The sequence below is a fragment of the Pagrus major genome, chromosome 14 (assembly GCF_040436345.1).
Source record: "Pagrus major chromosome 14, Pma_NU_1.0".
Taxonomy (NCBI): domain Eukaryota; kingdom Metazoa; phylum Chordata; class Actinopteri; order Spariformes; family Sparidae; genus Pagrus; species Pagrus major.
Window position 1 is genome coordinate 24,338,370 of NC_133228.1, and position 27,729 is coordinate 24,366,098.

At 41.4% G+C, this 27,729-nt stretch overlaps 1 protein-coding gene across 1 annotated transcript; it reads right to left on the minus strand.

The window, feature by feature from the left end:
* Positions 1-12,709: 12,709 nt before the first annotated feature.
* Positions 12,710-18,061, minus strand: LOC141008494 (interferon gamma-like). Its single transcript, XM_073480889.1, has 4 exons — positions 17,766-18,061; positions 17,190-17,261; positions 14,530-14,805; positions 12,710-13,609 (listed from the first exon to the last, which is right to left on the minus strand). Exons 1-4 carry the CDS (start codon positions 17,883-17,885, stop codon positions 13,466-13,468), a joined length of 612 nt encoding a protein of 203 aa, XP_073336990.1. The 5' UTR covers positions 17,886-18,061; the 3' UTR covers positions 12,710-13,465.
* Between the last annotated feature and the right edge of the window lie 9,668 nt (positions 18,062-27,729).

A 27,729-nucleotide genomic window follows, 5' to 3' on the forward strand; every position in this document is an offset into this window, starting at 1 on the left:
TTGGAGCCGACAGAGAGGAACAGGTGAGTCAGCAGCTTCACTTGGTGGCCATGTCGGTGGTTATAGATTAAAACAAGACAATATATCACCGTGTTGAAGTGAATGCTGCTAGTTTTTTGCCAGAGATCTGTTAGCTTTAGCCTCAGCTGGTTAGCATTATATAGGCTAATGTAGCCTAGCTATCAGATTCACATTTTAATTTTTAGAGGTTGTCGTTTTTAAAAATGAGTCATCTTGAACAATTAAAAAGTCTGGTAGAAATGGCATTTTTAATCAAACCGCCGAGCTAATGTTAGCCTGCTGCAGCTGGATAGCTAGCTTTAGCTGTTAAATGTGATAATGTGCCATTTCAAGTTGACAAAATAAACAGTTGCAGGCTGGAAATGAAAATCTGCCTCGGTCTAAATATCAGAAACCTGCAGAATGAAGTTTAAATCATGCTTTGGCATCTTCTCACACATTTTCAAATGCAACCAAGAAAACAGGATTTCTTGTGTGTAGTAATTTACAGCACTTCATCTACAGCCTGTCTCTTTTCCACCTGCATAAAGTTGTGGCTGTAAAATGCTTACGGGTCGGCCCAACCTACATAAAGATATGAACAAAAGACATGTTAAACTAGGGGAACGCCCAATGTCCGCAACTTGGACAATAAACCAACAAACAAATGCCTCCTACGAGCTCCAGGGAAATAAAATGTCAAACTGAAGGTGTAGAGGGGCTGTAGGGTTTTAAGGGGATCCAGAATAAACCCAGTTTCCTCACTAGAAAGATGTGGAGCAGCCAAGAAAACCCAACAGGGCCTGAACAGACCAGAGCTTCTGGCTGTAATCTAAGGAGGAATGAGGTTCTCAGTGGGTCAGAGCCACCTGGGTGTCGTGACCTCTTTTAAGCCTTCACAAACAGGGTGTCATCACACCGTGATTGGCTGAGAGGGAAATGTCCCAAGCTGCTTCCACTCCTCAATCAGGAGTCAGTCTCCACACCTGCACACAGGTGACCTGAATCACCTGCAATTAGTCCAAAAATCAGCCCGAAACAAAGAAAAATAACAAGTCTCAAACGACTGGACTGCTACAAACTTGTTATCTGTCGTTGTCGTTTCTCAGTCTGGAGTCTGGACGAGTCGGACGGACCTGAACGCACCGTCACTCAGCACGAATGTCGCTGCTGAGTCAGTGAACGTGTCTGAGCTGGTGAGCAGTGACGTGGTGGCGGAGGTTAATCTGGATCCTCTTCTGTTTGGGCTGTTTCCAGTGTCGACGCCTTCTGCTGCGTCTCTGATGTCAAACAACGTCTGGGGTGTGCGTGTGTGTGTGTGTGTGTGTGTGTGTGTGTGTGTCTATTTAAAAGTGGATGCAGCTCAGAGCTCAGCAGGAGATCATGACGGCCGCAGACACACACACACACACATATACTCTGGTAACTTGATAGAGTGTGACTTGCTGCAAGGGATTATGGGTCCAAATTAATATCCACTTACTGTAGAAATGTCAAACCGCCTTCACTCACACAGGCTGCACGTACGTAATGTATCCTTTATAATAAAGTGATGTTCAAGCTGCTCCACCATGCATTTATTGTGTATCATGAGTTAATACGACGAGTCGAGGCTGCACTCATTATCTACAGAAGCCCTCGAGGATCACAGCTCCAACATATTAGTTCCTCCGTTCTGTGTCACTATCACAGAAAAACAAATGTTGTTATCCTGAGATTACGAGATGATTGAATCCCACATCACAAGAAAACAAAACACTTTCCTTTTCTTTCTTAGTGAAATAAGTTACAGATAAAAGTAACCTTTAACTGAGGTAACTGGATTTCTTCTTCTATGAGGCAAAATAAAAACCTTTCTGTCACATGACCTGTTTAAATGTCCACATGAGCATGACCATTTTTTAAATGCCTAAAACCAACAAATTAAATAATGTTGTGTCCGGGAGGTGTTTAGCCTAGCTTAGCACAAAGACTGGAAGTGGTGGGAAAGTGCTAGCCTAGCGCTATAAAAAGAATAGAAGTACATCTTCTAGTGGCCTCGAAGCTGCTGTATTTCCTCGTTGTATCTTGTTTACTGAAAACCTTGAAGGTCCAGACGGGTCGAGGACGGAGCTCCTGCTGTGAAGAAGGTCAGCAGGCCGACAGTTGAGCGGATGACAGATCCTTTCTCGATGACAGCGAACTGACTCCTCACCCCCCGCCAGCTCTCCCAGCATGCACTGGGCTGTCACCTGAGCAGGTGGAGGGGAGGGGGGGGGGGTCTCTGACCCACAGACCCAGATAATGAAGAGAAAGGAGAGAGAGAGAGTGGTAGAGCGAGTCGACTGATGAATCAGCAGCAGGTGTCACACCCGTCACTGGCGGCCATGTTGTCTCCACTGCCCTGCTGTGAGGCTGTCCAACCGGTGGCTGGTCTTGTTTACGTTGCCACGGTGATGTTTTGACCAACCTGTGTCCGTGTGGCTTTATGTATTTTTTATAAGGTATTATGTCATTAATTAGTCATTGCACAACACATGTCCCTGGATGTTGTGGTGGAGACAGGTCTCTGTAAAGATGTTCTGGATGTTGTGGTGGAGACAGGTCTCTGTAAAGATGTTCTGGATGTTGTGGTGGAGACAGGTCTCTGTGAAGATGTTCTGGATGCTGTGGTGGAGACAGGTCTCTGTAAAGATGTTCTGGATGTTGTGGTGGAGACAGGTCTCTGTAAAGATGTTGTGGTGGAGACAGGTCTCTGTAAAGATGTTCTGGATGTTGAGGTGGAGACAGGTCTCTGTAAAGATGTTCTGGATGTTGTGGTGGAGACAGGTCTCTGTAAAGATGTTGTGGTGGAGACAGGTCTCTGTAAAGATGTTCTGGATGTTGAGGTGGAGACAGGTCTCTTTAAAGATGTTGTGGTGGAGACAGGTCTCTGTAAAGATGTTGTGGTGGAGACAGGTCTCTGTAAAGATGTTGTGGTGGAGACAGGTCTCTGTAAAGATGTTCTGGATGTTGAGGTGGAGACAGGTCTCTGTAAAGATGTTCTGGATGTTGTGGTGGAGACAGGTCTCTGTAAAGATGTTCTGGATGTTGTGGTGGAGACAGGTCTCTGTGAAGATGTTCTGGATGCTGTGGTGGAGACAGGTCTCTGTAAAGATGTTCTGGATGTTGTGGTGGAGACAGGTCTTTGTAAAGATGTTCTGGATGCTGTGGTGGAGACGGGTCTCTGTAAAGATGTTCTAGATGTTGAAGTGGAGACAGGTCTCTGTAAAGATGTTCTGGATGTTGAGGTGGAGACAGGTCTCTGTAAAGAAGTTCCCGGATGTTGAGGTGGTGACAGGTCTCTGTAAAGATGTTCTGGATGTTGTGGTGGAGACAGGTCTCTGTAAAGAAGTTCCCGGATGTTGAGGTGGTGACAGGTCTCTGTAAAGATGTTCTGGATGTTGTGGTGGAGACAGGTCTCTGTAAAGATGTTCTGGATGTTGAGGTGGAGACAGGTCTATGTCAAGATGTCCTGGATGTTGAGGTGGAGACAGGTCTCTGTAAAGATGTTCTGGATGTTGTGGTGGAGACAGGTCTCTGTAAAGATGTTCTGGATGTTGTGGTGGAGACAGGTCTCTGTAAAGATGTTCTGGATGTTGTGGTGGAGACAGGTCTCTGTAAAGATGTTCTGGATGTTGTGGTGGAGACAGGTCTCTGTAAAGATGTTCTGGATGTTGAGGTGGAGACAGGTCTCTGTAAAGAAGTTCCCGGATGTTGAGGTGGTGACAGGTCTCTGTAAAGATGTTCTGGATGTTGTGGTGGAGACAGGTCTCTGTAAAGAAGTTCCCGGATGTTGAGGTGGTGACAGGTCTCTGTAAAGATGTTCTGGATGTTGTGGTGGAGACAGGTCTCTGTAAAGATGTTCTGGATGTTGAGGTGGAGACAGGTCTATGTCAAGATGTCCTGGATGTTGAGGTGGAGACAGGTCTCTGTAAAGATGTTCTGGATGTTGTGGTGGAGACAGGTCTCTGTAAAGATGTTCTGGATGTTGTGGTGGAGACAGGTCTCTGTAAAGATGTTCTGGATGTTGTGGTGGAGACAGGTCTCTGTAAAGATGTTCTGGATGTTGTGGTGGAGACAGGTCTCTGTAAAGAGATCAGTTTAGGACTTGGATTGCAGCAGACGAGCTGTATGGAGCCGTGGAGTCTCCAGCTACTTCAGTTGTTTAGGAGAATGCTGCTGTTTTACTGTGAAGCTCCAGAAATGTTCTGTGGACAATGAAACTTCACCTGACTTTCCATCAGCATGGAGGGAGGAGATGATGACTGGAGTTTCATTTCCGAATGATCTTTAAATCAAAGATCTTCTTCTGTTTGGATAACTTTCAGTCTCAACTGTTCTAACTGACTTCATTGAGTCTGAATCAGTCCAAACACACTGTTGACCGACTGGTTGAATCAGTCAGAGTTTGTTCTTTGTCTGTTGAGTCAAATGTTTCGGCTCCTGCAGACAGTTTGAAACACTAAATATAAAACCAGTCATGGAAACTGTCTCTCTACCTGCCTCCCTCTCTCTGTATAATTGAATATAGACTCCAGCCGAGGGTCTCTGAGTTCAGGACAAATGGAAAACTGTGTGTGTGTGTGTGTGTGTGTGTGTGTGTGTGTGTGTGTGTGTGTGTGTGTGTTCAGATGGTGTCAGATGTGTCGGGCCAGAGGTCAGTTTATTTCCAGCGTCTCTCTTCATCATACAACCGTCTCACACACACACTCAGTCTGATCCGTCCGTCATTCGCTGCTCGACGTGAAAGTGACTGAACGACTAAAGTAATAAATTACTGACAAGCAGCGAGTACAGTGATGTGAGAAGTACCCAGATGTCATACTTGAGTAAAAGTAAAGATATGATGTCACCATATTACTTTGGTACAAGTGAAAGTCACACATATGAAAAGTACTTGAGTAAAAGTTTCTGATATTAAATGTACTTAAGTTTCAAAAGTAGTTTTCTGGCAATAAGTCAGTAATCAATAAAGTAACTAGTAACTAAAGCTATCAAATCATGTAGTGGAGTAAAAAGCACAATACTTACAAAAATGCCAAATGTGAGAGGCAAATACTGTGTAAAACAAACTGTACTGTACGACACTGTAGGTACAGTACTTGAGTAAATGTAATTACATTACATCACTGGCTGTCTAGAAACCAGTTTCTCAGGATACCAGTGACTGTATGTAACTAAGTACATTTACTCAAGTACTGTCCTTAAGTACAATTTTAGTATTTCCATTTTCTGCTACTTTGTGCTTCTAGCATGTAATCTGCAAAGTAACTAGTAACTAAAGTTATCAAATAAATGTAGTGGAGTGGAAGTATGAAGTACCTCAAAATTGTGCTTGAGTAAAGTACTAGAGTAAATGTACTTAGTTACATTCCATCACTGTCGGTCTGCAGTACATAATACTTTTCTACAACAGATACGTGTATCTCAGGATATCAGTGATGAATTGTAACTGAGTACATTTACTCAAGTACTGTACCTGTAAGTACAATTTTGAGGCACTTGTACTTTAATTGAGTATTTCCATTTTCTGCTACTCATTTTTTTTCTTATACTTTTGATACTTAAGTACATTTAATATCAGACACTATCAGAGACTTTTACTCGATTACTCTTCATGTGGGTGACTTTCACTTTGACCAAAGTAATATTTAACACGATATCTTTACTTTTACTCGAGTACTTTAACACTGCAGGTGAGTTGAGGTGTAAACGTTCAGATTGATGCTCTGCTGCCCCCTCACATTCAAGAGGCGCCACTACACCCACTGTGACAGAGCTGCAATATAAAATACTACTTTATACTTGTACTCTACTACATTTTGGAGGTAAATAATATCTTTACTTGTACTAATACTTTTACTCACAAATGACTTTTGGGCACTTTTTACAATACTGATTACTAAAGTTATCAAATAAATGTAGTCGAGTAAAAAGTACAAGTACAAGTATCTCCAAATTGTACTCAAGTACAGTACTCGAGTAAATGTACTTACATTCCATCACTGGTATCCTTAGATACTAGTATCTGTTGTTGACAGGTGTGTTTTTTATTGTGCTGCAGACAGCCAGTGATGGGATGTAACTGAGTACATTTACTCAAGTACTGTACTCGAGTACAATTCTGAGGCAGTTGTACTTCTCTGCTACTTTATGCTTCCACTACACTACATTTTGGAGGCAAATATTGTACTTTTTACTCACATTTATTTAAAATACTTAGTTACTAGTCACAGAAAATGGAAATATTCAAGTCATCCGAGTATCTTTGGTAGAAAAGTATATTTCTACTTCAGTATTTTCTTTTCCTCGGAGGGAAATATTGTACTTTTTACTTCACTACATTTATCTGACAGCTAGTTACACAAACACATGAAGTGTTTTGAATTTTTAAACTAAACCACTCAACAGCTGAAAGCTCGGGTGAAGATTATCTGGATGAACAAAACCTGGAAAGATCATAAACTTGAGATTATTCTCTGCAATAATCTAAAAACCAATTCAATAATCCCACAGAGGGAACCAGGGCGATGGTAAAGACGGTCTTTAAAGGTACAGGTTTTGGTTTAGATGAAGTGTGTGATGATAATTAAATCACTGTTTCTGTAAATGGAGTCTGGTGCATGTGGAGAGGAAACAAAGATATTATTCTAAGAGATGAGGTTTGTGGATTAAATCTATCTTCTCTTATATATCTGGAGTTTCTGTGTTCTGACTGTAGTTGCGCACTTTGTCCTCCAGGTGTCAGCAGAGACCTGATCACTCACTGCTGATCGTTACTGTCACCACTGATGTCCCAGCAGAAGAAGAGTGTTGGCACGGAAACATCCTGATGTGGAGTGAAACATCTCTCTGTGATCTCTTCCTCGCCACCTGCTCTTCCGTTTACATTTTATTGTGAAAATATCCACACAGGAAAACAACAGAAGAAGTGTAATTAGCTACGGAGAGTTTAACATGTTAGCTTCTTCCCATTCACTTCAATGTAGTCAGAGTTTTCTTGGAGCAGCATCTAGTGGCAGTTAGAGGAACTGCAGCGTAACAACGAACACGTCTGCTGATTGGACGCTTCGTCTTTTATTGGAGAAACATCTCAAAGAGCGCTTAAAGTTAGAAAACGTCTCTTTAACTCCAGAGTTTCTCTGCCGTCCAATCAGAAGTGGGTTTTTCACCCGTTAGCTCTGCGCTAAGCTAAGACACAGGAGCAGCAGGTAGTGATAGCCATCATTAGCTTCCTTAGCACTCTGACTGACAGCATCTGATTACAGAGCTGGGAAAACAAGTGGCTTTTCAAAATAAAAGCAGAGTGGTGTACGCTGATCCACAGTGATGGGATTTTAGTCTCATCAGAGTAAATGAGTCGTTAAAATTTAATGTGATTACGCAACAAAACTGAACAAAATGGAAATAAGAAATTAAAACTGTTGATTTGTGTCTGATCTGAGAGAGACTCGTGCAAAAAACATCAAATTAATAATAATAAAATAACAGTCTTATAACATATTATTTTAGATTGTGAATGATTTTAGATGATAATATTTTATATAAATATTAAGACTTTAAATTCAGTGCTGCCATCAGGACAACCTGACGTTCAGAGAAAGCTTTCAGGCTGTTTATTTCTGCTTTTTATTCTTGCTTAGTATCACTTTGATACGAAACTTAACTGTGTGTGTGTGTGTGTGTGTGTGGTTGCTGTGAACCCACTCAGAGCTTCCTTTGCAGCAGGAAACAACACATAACTTCATGGAAATGCCACAGTGCGTTTCGATCTGATATGTTAATGAGCTGTGTGTGTGTGTGTGTGTGTGTGTGTGTGTGTGTGTGTGTTAATGACACTCTCTTTTCAACAGTCAGCACATTCACTGGCACCATGAAACACTTGGGGACAAATATACATTAAAAAAAAACCCATGAATCATCTTTCTACAACCTGTGGTTCCCTTAAAGGGCCGGTTCAGTTATCACTTACGTAATTTTCATACTCTCCCATCGACCGTGGTGGTTTTTAACCCTGCAGATAACATTTTATTACTTCTTCATTCACTCTGTGGCTCGCTTAACCACTGCTGTGTCTTAATAGACGGTGACTGACGTGTCCTGCACAGTTTGCCTTTAAATCAGAGTTTAGTCATATTAACAAGCATCTTCATCTTCATCTTCATCATCAGCGCTGTAACCTACGTGCAGCAATGCCCCCCGGTGACGTAATAAACGTTTGCATGAACACTTCTCGACTGCGTTGACCGATCCTGTAACTTTATCGCTCACTCAGTCGCTCACGTCGTCACGGACAAACACATTTGTAGGACCGGCCCGGCTGTCGAGGTCCAGCCAAATATCCACTTACAACACGGTCTTGAACAGTGGTCTCCTGCTTCACAGCCCTCTCATCACAAATACAGCTGGGAACTGTCCCAACTCATACAAATGTCATAACCTCTTGGTAAAAATATCGCAGAAACGTAAACATTTTATGCGACATCTGAGAAAAGATACTCACACTTCATGAAACAGTCACAAAATAAACCACAGGATTCCCTTTGGCTTTGTCTGGTTAGGTTTAGGCACAAAAACACGTTAATGTTTCACCTTAAAATACCTGACTTAGTTGCCACAAACACGGCCGGAAACCTTCTGATGTGTCCTGAAAGAATATCCAGTGGTGTCACTCTTACAAAGTTTGAAACTGTCTTGAACAGTGGTCGTACAATAGATGTCAGCAGCGGTGAGGCCAGCTGATCTTACCTCGACCTCTAGCTCCTTCTATAACTCTGTATATTTCTGTATATGTTCTATATATACCTGACAGACATCCAGTTAAATTAACGGTTTGTTTCTGTGCAATTTCATTGTAATTTCTCAAGTATTTCTTATCTCCCGCTCATCATGATATCTTCTCTCAGTGGTTAGATAAGGATCTCTATCTGTGTGTCACAGCTGTCTCATGCTGATTATATGAACCAGAAACCAGAAACTGACTCGTGTGAATCTGTCTGGATTTATGCTGATTGATTCACACGTTGTTGGTGTTTTATTTATGGCCCGCTGCTCTTTGACACACAAACACAAAATACTCCATGTTGTCGACCATTTGTTTTCAAATCCAGGAAAATTCATACGGACAAAAAGTTCTATATAACATATTGTGCACTGTTTATATATATGATATTATATCATCTGTGTTGATTAATAACTGATAGATTGATCTTTAAGATGTTCTGATGTGCACGAATAACATGTAACTGGACACATTAAATGTAATAATATTACAGAAACTCTATTAGAAAGCTGTTGTATTACTCCATCACTGCTTGAAGTAACACAACTCTGTAGCAAGTTACTTTTGCAGCGTCTGATCCCGACGAGGGAGCAAATTTTAAGTAATTTCTTCTAACAATCGATTGATTGATTAATCATATGAAATATGTTGAACATTTTTCCCTTTATCAAACTGTTTTATCCACTGACATGATCTGTGTTTGATGTAACATCAGTCGGCTACATTAGGAGTTAAAGAACAGATACAGGAAACAAAGTTATTGAATTTTAAATGAAATAACACAAAATAATGACGTCATTTTAATCACGGAGCTTCTGTCTGTTGCTGTTCAACAACTGGCAACAAAATCCAACACTGAGGCGACTGAATGGCTAAAATGTGACATTATCAGTGTGTGCAAAATGTCTTTTTGTATTTTTTTAAATGACAAATTACTTGCATTTTAATTAAATATATTTTCTCACACCAGTATTTTGTGTTTTATGTGGATATATTTGAAGAACAAACTTGATGCATTTGCGCCCGTCTCTGCTTGTCGATTAAGATTAATTGGTTAAATTCTTAACAGCAATCAATGAATAATCATTAACATCCCTGCCCCCGACACTACTGATTGGAAAATATTAGCACGATGCTGACCAACCAAGATGCTGAATATGGTGAATACTATATATACTTGGCCTTGGGAGCTTGTTAGCATGCTGATGTTAGCATTTAGCTCAAAGCAACAGTGTGACAGAGCTGTTAGCGTGACTGCAGACTGTGTTTCATCAGAGTTACCAGCAACACACAACTAAAGAAACATGAATGTGCGCTGACACTCTGCAGCCGGTTTGCAGAAGCCGTGCAGGAGACTGTCTGTCATTTATAGATGTGCATAAACTCATTTCCTCTCTCCTGCAGAACGCTGACTCACACTGAAACACACACACACACACACACAGGCCACAGAAACAGAGGTGGGGGTGAAAGTCTTGTCATGTTTCCATCGCTGTCCTGCTGAAGTGCCCTTTACCACTGCGGCAGTCCGCCCCTTCACGGACAGTATCGACTCATCTGAGTTTATAACTGCCAGACACCTCATCGTCACCACCGACCGCTGATCGTTTGGTGTTTCTTCGGTTAACTCACAGCTTCTTCGCTGTAGATCACTTGTCTGGTGTGTTAACTTGAGTAACAGTCAACATGTGGCGTTAAAATATTACTTTGGTACAAGTGAAAGTCACACATATGAATAGTACTCGAGTAGAAGTCTTAAAGTAGCTGATATTAAATGTACTTCAGCATCAAAAGTACAAGTAACTACACATATTTACGTGTAAGTATATATACTGTGCAGTGGGTCGACTGAATATCAGATCCAATGTTCAGCATTTTTGAATTATCGGAAAAATGTTTTTTTAATCTGATTGCAGATAAAATTAATTAATTAAAAAATCTGCTACTTTGGTTTTGATGCAGCATGTAATCTGCAAAGTAACTAGTAACTAAAGTTATCAAATGAATGTCTACATAGTAGTAGAATAAACATTGATTCTGATATAAATGTTGAATATTGGATCCAATAATCAGTCGACTCATAATATACTTTATATAAATCATAAATACTAAAGTGCGACTGTGCTGGGATTTGTTAACAACACAAAAAGTATAAAGTAACACCAGACTGATCCTTTAAGTTGAGTCAAAGCACAAGTGCAACACAGCAGAACAAGTTAAATAAAGTTAAAAAGAGAAAACAAAGTGTAAATATTTTTGTTTTGTGATCGTTGCGTCTCATCTTCAGTCTGAAACACGTCTCCACAGAAGGAACTCACTCCACCCTGACACACATAGTCACAAGAAAAGCAACTTCTCTTTTAAAGACATGATTGAGAAAATATCTTCCTCAGTTTGTTTGTTGGTCTGTAACGGTTGTGAAGTTGTTTTAAGACTTTTGTTTATTGACCACACACAAACACAAACCAACCGCTCTGCTCTCAGCTGCTGGGGAAGCACAGCTCAGGTTCTTAGAAATCACAACCTCACAAATACACAGAGCAGTCAGGGTGCATTGTGGGTAAGGTCTGCAGTTACAGTAAAAGAAGGCCACCCCCCATTTAGCAGAAGTGATGTCACAGGAAGTGACATCGCGGCTGTGCGTTGGAGGGAGGGCGGGGGTCTGAAATACCCCGACCCGCTGCTCAGCCTGCAGACGATCGTGGTCGCTGAGCTTCACAACAACACAGAGTAACAACAGTTTGTTTGATTGATGTTTTTAAAGTTTGAATATCAGTTACATGCAGAGTTATCATGTATACATGTGTCTGTCTGTCTTTAGCAACCATCATAACTCATTTATATGTCATTCTTTCACTTTCAAAATGGTGGAAACTGACCCAGCACATATACTCAAGTGCAAATTTGAGGTACTTGTTGACGGCTATATTTAGCCTAATATCTAATTAATATTGTACATAAGAACGGTAAAAGATGTCAGAAGACGTGAACAGACAGAGAGGGAGGCTGAATGGGGAGAAAAGGCGTGTTAGTGTCTCGTATCTGCAGAGAGTTTCTTATTTTCTCACTTTGTTGCTGCTCGGGACGCTTTACCAACCCAACATGTGGCTATTTGACGTCCTGGGAATGAGACTCAACAATCAACTGTCTTTGTGGTGCGTTCAGGAACAGCTGGGACAAATCCTACTGACTCTACCTTTAACTTTAATAGTCTTTGAATTATATTAATATGACGTGAGCTTCAGTTAGCTTTGACCACAAATGTCCTTCAGAGGGAGACTTTTTACTCTGATACTCTGAGTACATTTCAGAGCCTGTACTCGATTACTTTTACTGAAGTAAAGAAGTTGAATCAGTACTTCGACAAGTCTGTTTTTACACAAGTATCTGAACTTCTACTGGAGGACAGAAGGTGTGGACTTTTGCACCCCCCGGGCAATAAGTTTGCATGTTACGCAGATGACACCCGAATATACCTCACAGTGTGGCCGAGTGACTAATGTCCTCTGATTGAAAAAAATCATTGACTGAGTTTGTATCAGCCGACAGATTTTCGAACTTCCACTTTTTCTGTGCAATTTGAGAAGCTTTATGACCCTTTATCTCTTCTGACTTTACGCATTAGAGTTCCTTAGAAAAAATGTTTTATTTGAACACAACAATTTCACGACTGGTCAAACCGTCGATGAAGATCGTGTGATATCATCTTGAGGTTTCTTGAGGTGATATTTGATTTGTCAAATAAATGATTGGTTGTGCCTGAACTTCCTTCTTTGCTGTGACAAAGAAGACTAGTCAACCAATCCTGACTTTCTGTCTAAGAAAACCAAAAAGCAAAAGAGATCGTGATGCCCTCATCATCACATGAAAGTCTTTTCATCCAAAAAAGTCAAGAATCAGAAAATGAAGTTCATCTTTTTTATTCAGTTGCCATTTGCCTGCTTATGCCAATCAATAAATACATAATAAATTAAAATATCAGTCACAGGAGTATGATTAACAATAAATTACTTTAAATATAAAATAAATATGACTATTATAACATGTAAGAATAATACAAAAATCCCTGAAGAGTTTAGTACTTTTAGAGGCAGAGTAGCTGTGCAGCAGTAAAGTACTTGCATGTTCAGAGGACTTGTAGTACGTTTAAGTATGCCAGCATTAAACTGAGGTGTACTTTGTACTGTAAACATCATCATCAGACAGTTCTATTTTACCATTAACACAAAATAAAAACATCCAATCAGAGAGCTTAAAATATTATTTCATCATTTCTAAACATTAAATCATCTGCAGTTTTTAAATAAGTAAAAAATTAAGAAATCAAGTATTTCCAGGCCATTTTGATTGATACTGTGATTGATCAAAAATAAATAAATGAATCTCTGGCTCCTGCAGTGACAAACATGCTGCTGTCAAGTATCAAGCACAGAACGTAGATCAAACATATGAATTTTACAAAGTCACTATATTTATTAGACTTAGGCTGCTGGTTCACTATGATTGTAATAAATATTAAAAAAAATAATCTCTAAAAAAACATACAAATCTCAACAGTTGGCACATTGGTTAAAATGAAAATATTTTTTGGTCTTATTTGGTTTTTGCTTTTTCCATTTTAGTTGTGTCATTGTCGACATCTTTGTTGTGCCTCTTTGTGCTTCAGCCTCTCAGTTGAGTCTTCCTCGCTTGACGCCGCCGCCGCCGCCTCCTCTGTATCTCGCTGCTGTCAGACAATGAGCTCGCCTCTTCATACAGCCACGGCAGCTCCCACAAAGCTTTGCTCTGGATGACAAAGTTATCCATCTAGAGGAGGGAGAGAGGCAGGGAAAGAAATTCAACATTACTTTGTCACAGCGTTACACATTAAACCTTTAGTGAAAATCCCAATTCAGGCTTATGGAGGCTTCCATACCCCCCTAAATAAAACCCTCAGCAGCTTTACTTCAAACCCTACGTAAGCCCTCCGAAAGCCCTGCAAAATCTTTTAATCACCTCACTTTAAGACTTAGTTTAAGGTCTACATAGGCACCACAAAAGCCCTACATAAACCTCCCATAAGTCTTACTTTAAGCCTTCCATACCCCCGTATGTAAACCACACAGCAGCTTTACTCCCCATATAAGCGCTCTGTGTGCCCTTACTTTAAGTCCTTCTGAGACCCTACAGAAAGATTTTAAAAGCCTCACTTTAAGACTTTGTTTACACCCTACATAGTCACCAAAAAAGCTCTACATGAACTTTCCATAAGTCTTACTTTAAGCCTCACATAAGCCGTAAATAAGCCCTCCAGCAGCTTAACTCGAGTCCTACACGAGCTCTCCTTACGCCCTCCAAAACCAGATAGTCCCACTGTAAGTCCTCCTTAAGGTCCTACATAAACCTTTTAAATGCCTTAGTTCAAGCACATGGGCACCCCAAAACCCTCCTTTAAGCCTGACTTAAAGCAACCAAATGTAACTTCCTGGAGAAAGATAGGTAATTGTAATGTGTCATCGCCAGATCATCGAATACTGACGCTTTGTGTCCGTGTCCCGAGCCGGCACCCAAACAGTCAGTTGTTTTTGCTTCAACAATTTACATAGACCCTCTGAAAGCCCTACTTTAAACCCTACATAAACCTTTTTAATCCTTACTTTAAACCAACATAAGGCCACCCTTAGGTCTAGTGCATGAAAATATATTTTGGGCTCTCTGTTGTTGTCTTTAGTGTGAGTCTAGTATACCTGGACATGTTTGACAGCCTGCAGTCCATGCAGAATCTTCTCCTGCTCTTGGAAACGCTTCCTCTTCAGCTCCCGGACCTTCCCCAGGATGTAGGTCAGGTCCTCCCTGAGATCTCCACTTGCTCCAGTCCCAGCATTACTGGTGGTGCCGACGGCGGAGGCCAGATGCTCGCTGCTTCCAGCTGTCTGGGGACCCACTGTGGGATGCTGCTTCAACATGTGGCCAATCAGCTTTTCGTATGTGTCCAAAATGCTGCCCATGAACAACATCTTTGTCTGGAAGACAAAAACAGATGAGATCAAATACATATTTCTGGTTTCTGGTCAGTGATATTTAAATTGCTTTTATCATAGCAAAAATGTAGCTTTTGCAGCAAATTTCAAGGCACAGGAAGTTGTTTATTGTAAAAATTAACTGACACCAAAGCCTGCTCAAAAAAGGAACTCAATCTATCTTTGATAAGAGAACATAGCTGTAGTCCCTTTTCTCGCTTGACAAGTTTGTACCACCCTGAAGGTGCTGAAACCTTTTACACAGTGGAAGAAGTGTGGTCTCCCACACAGAAGTTAAATTAAGCTTTGAGTAGGCCTTAAAGGGGAAACCACTCATTGAAAATGAATGTCATAATCCAACATTAGTAACTCATTTGGATGTAGAGATTCAAAGAGTTCAACAAAGTCTGACAGTTTATGAACCAGCGAAGACACAATTGCTGTGCTGGTTTAAGGTCTTAACCTTGTCAGAGTCCTGTGGTAAAGCTTCTTTAATCTATATGGAGGCGATAGGCACATATGAGATATGTACTTAACACTTTAATTATTGCCTAAAATAGCGTTTCATCTCAGATGAGTCACAGGACGACATCACACTGGAAAAAACTGAAAGATGCTGAGATGTAACACCTGTGTTGTTGTGGTGAGTGAAATATAAAATGGGAAAACCCAGAGGGGAGTGTTTGGGTTTGTGGCCTTTAAGTTTATGCAAAATTCAACTTTCTGTTTGACAGCCTGCTTCCAATGTGCCACCTTGAATACATGAATATGATGAGGATTTATTGCTGGCTACACCCTTGTTTGACCTGATTTCAAAATGTGTCTCAGTACTGAGACTAACAAACAAAGACCTTGTGCCACATGTGCTGGATTCAGGCCACATTTGGGACAAGACAACATCACATCCCTGATACCAGTTCAAATAATGAGCCAAAGCTGATCATAGTGCTGAAAATTGCCTAAGAAGTCAAAATCTTGCTGGGCCAGAGCCGGATCACGTTTGGTTCTCCGGTGTCAGAGCCACAGCGAGTTATGTCGACGCAAAATCGGTCCAACTCAACTGGGTTCCTGACACTTTCTCAGAGATGAGAGAGGCTTTTACATCATGACTGAAAATATTATCCTGCACATGAAGTAGAGAGATTTTAAACATTACTTTAAGAAATTAAATTATTTGTTTTCTTTAAATTGTTTATCTAGTTTTCTGTCCGGCTGTGATGGAACAGGTAGATTAAATGTAAACATGCTCACATTAGCATCCAAGTTTAAAGTCTTCAGCCCTAAACCTGAACTGATGTCCATCGTATTTATTCATCGCAGCCTGAACCAATGCAAGATACCACAGCATTACAGCTAGCGTGCAGTGCAGTCCATAGATCTTATCTAAGATATTATCTTGTTAATCACACAAGACACAAAAAGCAGCAAACAACCAACTGCAGCGCTGCAGACTATGACATGTAATGTTTCTGAGGCTGATGTGAGTCAACTCTGTTTTGGCGCTCAGTACTCGAAACCAGCCATGAGTGGCTTTGCATTATTGTAGGTGAAAAGTGAAAGTTGGACTTGGAGTTGATTATAGTTGCACACAAGGTTGCACGATGCAGAGCCAGCAGGAAAGGAACCACAAAAACCTCAACACAGAAACTGTTGACGGTGTCAGACTGCACCTTGAAAGAGAAACCTGAGGAAAACACCAGCCAGCTGCTGACTCAGGGATCAGAAGACTTGGGACTACACAAACTGTCGCTCACTGTGAAACTTCATGTGCCAGGCGTTGTGAAATATGATGTTTTTCCCTGATCTGAGCCTCCAAGGATACCAACTTTGTGACTTTGCATTAAGTCATTGGAGTCAAGCTGTAATTAGCCTAGCTTAGCGTAAAGACTGGAGGCAGAGGGAAACAGCTAGCCTGGCTCTCTGCAAAGCTCAGAAATACACAGCAGTGAATGTGTGGTAGAGTGACCAAAACCAGGCTAGCTGTTTCCACCTGCAGCCAGTCTTTTATGCTAAGCTAGGCTAACTTCTTACTCCAGCCTTAACACAAACACACACACAAGAGTGGTGTCAATCTTGTCTCACTCTCAGGAAGAAAGAAAGCGAACATGTGTCCAACATGTTGAACAGTTGGAGTTTGGATTTGTGCGCAGCCTGAGACAACTGCGTGCCTGACAGGTTCAGTTCAGGGCAAACAACCCACATTTTTCACAGGAAGCTAACACTTTCTATGAACTTTACACTGGTAATGTTTCATAGATATTTCTTCAGAGTCTTTGGATGTTTACAGAAATGATAAAGGATGAATCATGTAAATAAACCCCAACCCAACAGTGACTTCACAGAAACTTAATATTCATAATTTTGGACACACAGAAGTTAATATTTACCTCCATCTTGCCAGCTGGTGGTTCTTTAGGGAAGACATTGTTCCCGTCAAATCGTTTCTCATTGCCAATTTTCTGCAAAAAAACACAAAGAAACATTTTTCAGGTTAAGTTTGATGCAGATGATGTGTCTTTCTATCTTCAAGAAGGCAGATCAGCCCAAAAACTATAAATCACGTTAACTCTCTGACACCACTTTGAAAACTGTAATTAGTGATGCACCACATGACTGTTGATCAACTTAGAAAATGCTGTCTAATATTAATGTTTGTGACGGATAATAAACGTAGTTAATGGACTAAATCATAAAACAAAACACCAGAATAGTCCTTTAAATTAACATCATGTGAATGGAAATGGAAATAAGTTGTGTGTGTGTTTGTGAGTGTGTGCGCATGTGTGGTTGTGTTTGTGGTGAGAGCATCAGTATGTGAAAGGAGCAGGAGGAAACACAAGGTTTGTACTTGTGTTTGAAGTACAAACACTGATACTACAGCAGCAGTAGTGTCGGTATAGGCAGTAACTATCAGTAGTAATACGAGCAGTAGTACGAGCAGTAATACGAGCAGTAGTACTCACGTAGTGCCGCAGGAGGCTCTGGATGGTTTGGTTCATCTTGTCTGGGATGTATGCACCTCTGACCTGGCACAGAGCCACCCAGAGAGTCAGGCACAACACTGCCCTTACTGTAGCAACCATCGTATCACCACTTGTATTAAAATAACTCTAATAACGTTAGAGTCGCTGGTTCGATTCCCGAGTGTGTCTGGGCCTGTCCTGTCAGTCGGCTTCGATTCCCGTCGGAGAGGTCGGAGACAGGCGTTGGATGCTGTGAGAGTCTTGTGTGTCTTCTGCCCTGAAGTTGGCCCTGAACTGTTTGACTCGTCAATGAAGCTTACATTTATAACTCGGTGAGAGAGCGAGGCAAAGGGGCAGAGAGACATAGACACACACAGGGGAGAGAGAGCGCAATGCAGCGATGATCTAGGTGTGAAAACTGTGGTTGTGCAGTTTCCTTTAAATCACCAAACTTCATAGAAGTGGGTGAGGGGTCTCCCACTCATGCATCTCAGACACAAACCATCAGCTCACAGCAAAAACTCAACGTCACCCACTGGTTTTAGTGTTATCACTGGTTGTACTGGTCATACTGGGGACGGTCCGACTGGAGGCCTGTGTTGCATGCAGCTCAGCAGGGTGCATTCAGGCTCCAGCAGAAGTCATTGGAAAGAGCTCTGCAGCGTGCACTGGAAATCATTAGATCCAGAAGAGACCGAACGGAAACCATTACGTATCCGTCGTTCCTGTGGTTTTATTTGGAACTCTGGAGGTTTCTGATGCTGTTTGAGATGTGATAACATAAATGTTCAACATGACAACCAATGAAATTAATACAAATTCAGTCATTACCTCTTCACCCCCATCGCTGGGGATTTTAGTCTGTTGAGGCAAAAATTCCTGAAGAGGCCTCCGAAGCGCTCATCACCATAATGACCATCACAAAGACTTTACCCCATTTGCAAAAAAAAATCCAATGTTCCCACAAGTCAATTTATTAAATTAAAATAACATTAAAAAGCAGAAGAATTAAAGCCTCACTTTGAAGGAGAACTGTGTAGTTTTGGACAAGAAATTCAAACTCAGAATTGTGATATTTACAATATTAATGAGGTATTAATACAAACTCTTTCTCCATAAGTGAATAAACAAAGGATAACAGTATTAATTGTGTTGTCCTTTAAGGTCAGTTTGATTATTTGGTTTGTTCAGACAAACTTTTTATTCTTATTAACATTTCTTCACCAGAACTACAGACTGCTCCTTTAATGTCACATTGTGAATAACTCACATTGATCATTGACACATTACTCATTGATTGTGAGGCAGCAGCGGTGCACAGTACAGTGTCTTTATGGGAGGTTTAAAGGGGTTTATAGTTGTCTTTGCAAAATGTGCCAGCGTGAAGGCATCGCGGGCCTCCTGGCTCCTGACGGCCCCTCTGGCCTCCACGCTGATGGAAAGTCAGCTGAAGTCTCGTAGTCCACAAAACATTTCTGGAGCTTCACAGTAAAACAGAGTTGCAGCATTCTGCTAAACAGCTGAAGCAGCTGCAGACTTGATTTAAAACGGAGAAACAACCAAAGAAACATTAAATGTGTCCATACAGTCGTCTGCTGTAAGAACGGGGAGGTTAGAAATATCATCCCAGTCCGGCTCTGCAACCATCATGAAAGCTGTGAAAAGAATAAAATCAAATAAATGTGAAAAGGTTACTTGTGCGATCTATTGAGCCTCTTTTAGCTCCTAGTTTTGATTTTAAAGCACATTTACTGTTATTCTTTAATCTCACTGTTTCCAAACAAGCTCTCGTAACCTCACCTGACTGAACAGCAACAGCTCAACGACAACAAGCAGCCGAGCGTTTAGCAGCTAAAGACACAGATTCTCAGGAGAGAAATTAAAAATGGTTCAGGTTGATCCGACAGGACGTGTCAGCGTTGATGCACTCGTAGTTTTACACTAACACATCGATAATAATGATCCAAAGAACACTGACAGGGTTTAATCTGCATTATTACTTTTAGATTTATACACTTTTATTTGAAAAATGTCACTTTCTTTTTAGTGTGGAACGATAAATCTGTTTCAGTAAATGATCAAAATACTTCATCAACCCCTCATTGAAATAACCTGATGAGACTGGGTTTCATACTTCTGTTCTGTTTGGATGCTGAAAGTTAAATCTGCAGTAACTATTAAAGATGAAGGCCGGTGTTTATTCTTATTGTCGACACATCCCACAACAAAACACCAGTGTGTTGGTCCGTCTCTCAATACTGTTCTACTTCACAAGCCCATTGGTTTCTACTCAACATGTACAATCTTTAAAAACACCTAAAAAAAACAACATACATTTCATATTTTAAATGTCAGTTATTTCTTAAAGCAGGTTGTCTTCAAGTCTTCAAACAGGAGGGACGACTTTCAGCGGTGGATTAACACACATTTTGATCAGGATGGCAGGATGGCGTATGTGGGATACGTGCATTAGCCTCCCTGTTGGCTGCATATTCATCGTAGGTCACGGACTTTTTTATTACATCTACTGTACCTGTAGCTGGACCGAGTTCTGCCCCCCGCTCTGGCAGCTGTTACAAGCTGTGACGTAAATCGTAGGAAGTTAATGCGAGTGGGACGCAAGTTAGCCCAGAAGTGGAGCACGACTTTGATTAGCCAGCGCGCTAATGAGGTGTTTGTAATAATGCTGGTTACTGTGGTTAGACAGCGAACAGCTGACAAGACTTTGGTCAACACATTAAATTGTGGTATTCAGTGTTATGTCACAGTGAGGGAGGGGTGCTTGAACCACAGCGGGCTAGCCAAGGGATCAAAGGTTGTTGGTAATATGAAAAAATATTGTAACAGTGTCAACTTGTAGTAAATAGTGTGTTAACATGCAGTGTGTTGCATATCTTAAAACTATAATATTGCAAATGATGTTGGATGACATGATGTAATGAGTAGTCGCCCTGCAGCAGAGGCTGACAGGCCCAACGAGAACAGGAAATAATGTCATGCAGTGTTTCTAGTGAATAATACACCTTACGCAGTCCCTCGTCTGGCTTAGAGGAAAGTGAAGCTTTTCTTGTCAGCTACTCACACCTTTAAACGCAGAGAGTGTGATAATTGTCCACAGAAACACTGTACACATCATCGCAGCATGGCTACCTGTGGGGGAAAACCTGCTGCAAGCTGCGTGCAAAGGAAAGAAGAAAAAGAAGAAAGTGAAACAGGGTCTGCCCTTTTTGTTTTATTGTAAATGACAGGAGGCTGTAGTGACGTGACCAGTTAACCAAGGGCACCTTCTGGCCTGTAGACATGTTTAACGCTCGCTGCCAACATTTTTTAACTCAATATGGCGTCGTCAATCTGGCTGATGTGTGGTGGTGTCTGATCACACATTAGACTTGCATTTGAATTAGCAAGCAAGCAAGTTAGCTTTGTTTATCTTCTTCTTTTAAATTATGCACAATCCTAAGAAACAAAATGCATGAAAGGGAGATTAAAAGGCATCATGAAGAAGAAGACAGAGACCTATTGTGACTGACTGGCACCAGCATGTTCCCATCAAGCTAGCATATAAGCCGCTAGCTTGCCAGCCAGGCTACTTCAATGTCATTTTCTGGTGTGACGGGGGTTATATGGAAGGCCAGCCTGACCTCATCACAAAACAACCATACAGGTCCACTGTAAAAGCAGCTTATATTGACCCATATTAGTGGCTGTGCTGATTATTACGGCAGCAAAGAAGGAAGTTAGGTGACGTATAAATGGGGACAAACTCCGGGTGGATGAGATGAAGGCTGTGATTAAAGGCTCAGTTCGAACATTTTGCATTAAAAAAACTAAAAAATCAAACTTTATTTTGTGTAACATGAGTTTTCTTTCTTTAATCATCCCCTTAGATTCATCTTCAGATAGATAGATAGATAGACAAGCCGTTGTCCTCTGACCTTTGACCTCCTCATCTTGGCTGCAGCTTGAAAAGCGAAACTGAAGTTAGCGTTGAGCGCAGCAGGAAGTAGACAAAGACATTCAGGAAACAGGAAGAAAAACAGGAAGCAGACAGGTAGATTTTGGTGTTGACGTTCAGGTGTTAAGGAGTAGAGCACATGGGTATCCCCTACTCACACACAAACACAGGAAGAGGTTTCACAGGCGAAGTTTGTCTCTGTTTGGAGGAAGTCACAGACATTTCTCTACAAATATCAATCTGAACGATTTTCTTCTGAATTTCCACTGAAGTCTTACAAAATCTGTGAAAGTCCTCAGGGTGGTACTACTTTACTTAAAAACATCCCTTTTTGATAATGAACTGTGATCATGGTTGCAGATCTAAGTTATTACAAGAGGTGGTTATCATTAACTTTTAGGTTTTTGTGATCTCGTAAAACATTTTTCAGTGCAAACATAATTCTTCCTTGAAGGTTTACAGCCGTGTTTCCATTCTTCAGTGCGTATTAGCCACTTCAAAACAGGTCCACCAAAAAAAAAACTGCTGATATCAGTTAAAGTATTCTGCTCTGATTCAGAGCCGTTTACCGACGGGAGGAGAGCTCAGCGATTACTTTGTAACTTTTTAGTAACAGCTACAGTTCAAATCTGCAGTATTTGTGCCACATACAATCAAAACATCAGGGATTGTGATGTGTCGTTTCCCCAGTAAACACACCGCCCTCTTCAACAGTTACAGTCCCTTCTGACCGGCCGGCTGCTGCTCTGCTTGGATCATACTATCTGAAGGGCAGGCTCCCCCTGACGAGCAGCCCGGTGGCAAACACCAGGTTGCCAATTAAAGTCATTCAAGCTGTGTGTGTGTAGTATAAAGGCTATAGCGGAGGGCAGATCCAGACCTTCTGGGGGAATAAACACCTGGAGTCTGATCCAGAGCCGTTTACCGACGGGAGGAGAGCTCAGAGATTACTTTTGAATTTGTGGGATTAAAACATGGATTATCTTCACTCCTGTTTATCAGCCTGACTGCAGCAGTGATCCGGAGGTGACCTCCATTGTCGGGTGTTTCTGTTCTGTAATGTTGACTGCTGACTGGAGCTGGAGGGGAAATGGACTTTACTTCAAGAACGTAATGTTACAGAGAGGAGACAGAGAACCAGAACCAGAACCAGAGTCTCTGCTGAGTGCTGACTTCAGTCAGAGTTGACCTGAATTCAAACAAACAAACAAACAAACAAACAAACAAACACAGCCTCTACTAATGTACAGTGAAGTAATCTGACTGTTTGTGGTGAATAAACACAAATAAATCTTCTGTCAAACCAGCCAATGTGATGAGAGATGGAAATTTGCATCGCTGGTGCTGAAAACACAATTAATTAACAGCCATTGCTGACGAAACTCTGTCTGGTGTGACTCAGTCAGGACTCTGACTTCCCTCCAGCTGGATCACACCGTTTCCTGGAGTAAACTTGTGGATTTTTCTGTTTTGACATTGTTGGAAACATTTGAGAAAATAAAAGAACACAACTCAACAACATGTAGAACAAAGGTCGAGTTGTTTTTAGACATTAATGTAGAAATCTTTCACATTATATCTTATCTTCTGTAAACAGTTTGGGATGTGTGTCAGTGTGTCAGGTCTGTACTGACTCAAAGGAAGAATCAAACTGATTTTTCCAGACCTCACTCCGTCCATGTTCGTTTGTCAGATGATTCAGATTTTCCAATATTGAAGCAATCTGGATATTTTTCTGTCACCTTTTCTGTGAGAGAGTAAAGTCCCGTTCTCTGATTCGCTGTGAGGGGAAACCCCTCCACACATCACACATGTCACCTGACTGACGAGCTGTGGTTTAAAATGTAGTTCAGACCCGTTGAGGTCAGTAAACGCCTTCATCCGAACTGGATGTTTTTAAGGTTTAAGATTTAAGTGAAAATTAGTAGAAAGAACTTTTACAAATGTTGAAGTTGAGTATTTTATTCATGCTTCTTCATCACTCCACTTCAGTACATGTCAAGGGGAAATCTTGTGCTTTTTTCTTCACCACAGCTTTACAGGCTGTTTACACGACAGTATTTGTTTGTTCATTTGGCCGTTCATCACACGACAGCGGTGCTTTAGGGAAAACGCCGCCCGTACGTCTTCGTGTAAACTGTGATGATATAGACCCAAGTTTCAGGTGAAAGGCCTTCAAGATATCTGTGTATTTCGCTTCCCAGTCAATATTTTCTTGAGATTTTGATGCTTTATAGTCCAGAGTCACTCGCAGTAACAACCCAACTTCATTGTCCGTCCAATCACAATTATCTGTTTTACGAGCTCTTCGCTGTCGTTGCTCCTCCACCCTTCAGCCTGACGAGCATACGCCAGCGTTTTGGATCGTGTTCTGCTGATCCGTGTGCACGAGGATCGTTTTCACAACTTCGTCGTCTGAACACAGAACTTTAGTTAAAATGTGAAGGAAAAACCATTTTCTGCTTTTAGCAACACTGTTGTCATGGAAACGGGGCCTTGGTTACTACTAACTTTACAAATTCAATTCTTGTTTTATTCTAAATGAAGACACCCAACAGTTTATACGAGTGCAGCTGACATGATTAATTTCCAGTTAGTTGGCAACTATTTTTGAGCTTTTCAGTCTTTTTTCATTGAACAACATTTCATGTTGTGTCCAAAATGAGGCAAAAATTAACATGAAGTCACAAAGCGACACATCAGACAGCTTCAATTAAAGGTGCCGCATGTCATTTCAAACTAAATAATCAAACTGACCTGAAAGGACAACACAGTTTATACTGTTTCACTTTTTACTCTGAGAACAGCTTGTTTATTCAATACTGAGTTTGTATCACATTGTAAACATCAAAATTCAGAGTTTTGGTTTCGTCTCCAAAACTACAGAATACCCCTTTAAGAGCTGGAACACATTTCTTTAGACTGTTAAGATACATACAAGGGGAAAAAAGGTGGAAAAATGGATTTAAATATTAAAAATAAGGAAAAATAATCTTGCTTAAGCTAAATATCTTTTATATGGAGATAAATGACAAATTGAGAAATTGAAAAAAATACAGTGACAAAACAATATTTTATAAAACAAATGAGTCATAATTCAACATCCAACAACTTCATTCTTATATGAAATTAAATTAACAGAAACACAGGAGTAATAAATATATAATGTAGCCAGAGTGAGACATTAAAAACTCCTGATTCATCTGAATTAATAAATTAACGAGGTCGGTTAACGAGCAGGTCGGTGTGGACGAGTCGGGGTCGTGTCACTCACTCATGTTTCTAAACCAGAGCTGTAACCACTGATCCATCCTGTTACGCCTTCATTGCATCATGAGGCGAGGGGAAATCCCTCCGTGTGATTGGTGCAGGGGCTGGGGAACACAGTGATGTCAGAGTGATGTCTCAGGAATGACTCAGTAGTTATTCCACACAGGAGCGACCCAGATTTAAATATTCCCACCACCGTGTTTCACTGACATGAAGTGGTCGCCTTCCGCCCTCTGAGACGCAGACAGACTTCTTCTGACAGCATTGTTACTGAACTTGTGTTGTTTATTGAGTGAATCCTGTGTCTGTGATGAAGTTGCCTTTCTATCTGTTGATCTTCTGATGGTGTGGTCGCTCATTTCAACCAGCAGAATAAATGTTTGTCCGGTTTGTTTCTGCAAAACCTGTTTTTACGTTTCTTTAGGTTCAATGTCTGTGTTTCTCTCTGGTTCGGTTCAGGCACAAAAGCCACTTGGTGAAGGTTAGAAAACATCACGGTTTGGCTTAAAATACCTGTTTTGGACGCCGCAAACACATCTGGAAGTTTCCTGAGGATGTTTTGTCAACATTAAAGCGGCTGAAGATGCCCGACTGAACATCAAAAATATTAGTATTCTGTCGGCACAAACCCAGCTGGAGATGTCTCAGTAAAAACAGCCGCTTTTGTCATCACAGTCACTGCTAGGAGTGTCCCGAGGACTCAACACCCGATTTTTATCGCCACAAACACAGTAAGTACCTGGAGGACCGGCTGATGACGGCCTGACTTCATATGTCAAACTGATTTACTTTGTCACCATGAGCACAGCTGGAGGCGTCCCCAGGTCTCGTTAAAAAATGCCCAGTGTAGTCACCACAAACAAAGAAGAAGTGTCCCGAGGACTCGCTAAAAATATCCATTTATTGTCGCCACAAACACGGCTGGAATGGTCCTGAGGACACGGTTTTGTTGCTACAAACAAGGGAGGAAGTGTCTGGAGCACTCATTAGAAAAGCCTGGTTTTGTTGCTATAAGCACAGCTGAAGATGGCCCGACTTCCTGTCAACAATATCCCTTTATGTCGGGACAAACACAGCTGGAAGTGTCCTGAGGTTTGTTAAAAACACCCGGTTTTGTTGCCACAAATAAAGGAGGAAGTGTCCTGAGGACTCGCTAAAAATATCCATTTGTCACCATAAACACGGCTGCAGTTGCCCAATTTCCAGTCAAAATTATCCGTTTCTGTTGCCACAAACACGGCTGGAAGTGTCCTGAGGTCTCGTTCAAAACGTCCAGCTGGTATCTGAATGCTATGGTCCATCATCAGAACTATCCGGCTGGTTTGACACTTGCAAATGCCGAAACGCAGACTCGAGCTGTGGTCACCGGTTTGTCGGCCTTGTCGCCTGTAACTCCACCTCCAGCCCTGCGTGTCTCCGTGGCTGTGTCCAAATTCAGGGGCTGCAGCCCACGAAGGGCGCATTTGAAGGCCAATTACGTCACAACGCTGCGCGAAGGCTGTCCAAATTCGAAGGCTGCTCCACATGCAGCCCACAAATGCAGCCTTCCCCACCCTCGTTTAGGAGGACGCACCGCTACTATCCTTCGCGGCCTCACATATCCCAAGATCCTTTGCGCACCGCTGCTCAGTCCCGAAACAGAAGAGGAAGCAAGAGAAAATGGCGACATCAAGTGGCGCAGACATGACATTTAAATTTAAGTAATGGGTTTATACTCGGTTTTTACTCATTTGAACATCCAACGTCAGATGTGTTAAACTTCAAGGGACTATAAAACCTCCAAAGTTTAACTTTCAGTTAAAATGCGTGACGCTGGTACTGCTGTGGTAAACATAGTTGTTATTCACCGATGGGTTAATGTTTATTTTGTAATGTTGATCATTCAATTGAGATTTGACACATTGTTCACACACAAATAAATGTACACGTTTGATAGATTTGAACCAAAACAGACTTTAACGCATGAACACCTGGTGACGCAACCAGGAAATACTCCGAAGGCTGGACCGTCCCATTTAACAACGGTGGACGCGGCCTTCAAGGTCTCTCCGAAGGACCCGGCCTCCGTGGGCCGCAAAGGCCGCGTCCTTGAAGGCTGCAGCCCCTGAATTTGGACACAGCCCATATGAGGGTCAGGTAGTTTACATGTGAACGTCATGTGACACGCTTTGTACAGATGTCAGTATAAAGGCAATGACACGTGAACGTATCTGTTGTTCTGCAGAAACGTTTCCTTTATCCTGGCGACTTGTGGAGTCCATGCCAGCTCGAGTGCATGCTGTCATATAAGCAAAAGAGAGACAAACCAAATACTAAGATATCCTGACATTCACTCAAACTGTTAATATTACAGACTTTTATTAAAAACAATAGGACTGCATTGAAAACTAGTGGTCTCTGACTTTTGGACTCTTCTATACTTTGGGCCAGACTGTTGATAATTCTGATCTAAACAATCTCTTTTTGTCAGGAGTTCGACTTCTCACCTCACCGGCATTGTTATCATTTTCACAACTGTTACCAGATTACAACTGAAACCTGTAAATATCAGCCTGTGTGAAACCTGTTTGATGTGAGAACGTGAGAAACTGTGCAACAAGCAGCTTTTTGGAAAAGCGGTTCACCAGTGAAAGCTGGAGGCTGAAATATACTCTACTGTAGGAAAACTGAACGGTGCGGTTCAAAAATGGAAAATGAAGCTTTAAGTCAATGCTGATTTCTGCTTTTATTCAAATGAAT

Excerpts from the sequence above, each read along its gene's own strand:
- LOC141008494 (XM_073480889.1), bottom strand. The coding sequence starts at position 17,885 with ATGGTTGCTACAGTAAGGGCAGTGTTGTGCCTGACTCTCTGGGTGGCT. Across the intron at positions 14,806-17,189 it reads CACCAGCTGGCAAGATGGAG|ACAAAGATGTTGTTCATGGG; the intron begins GTAAATATTAAC and ends TTTGTCTTCCAG. Across the intron at positions 13,610-14,529 it reads AGGCTGTCAAACATGTCCAG|ATGGATAACTTTGTCATCCA; the intron begins GTATACTAGACT and ends TCCCTCCTCTAG.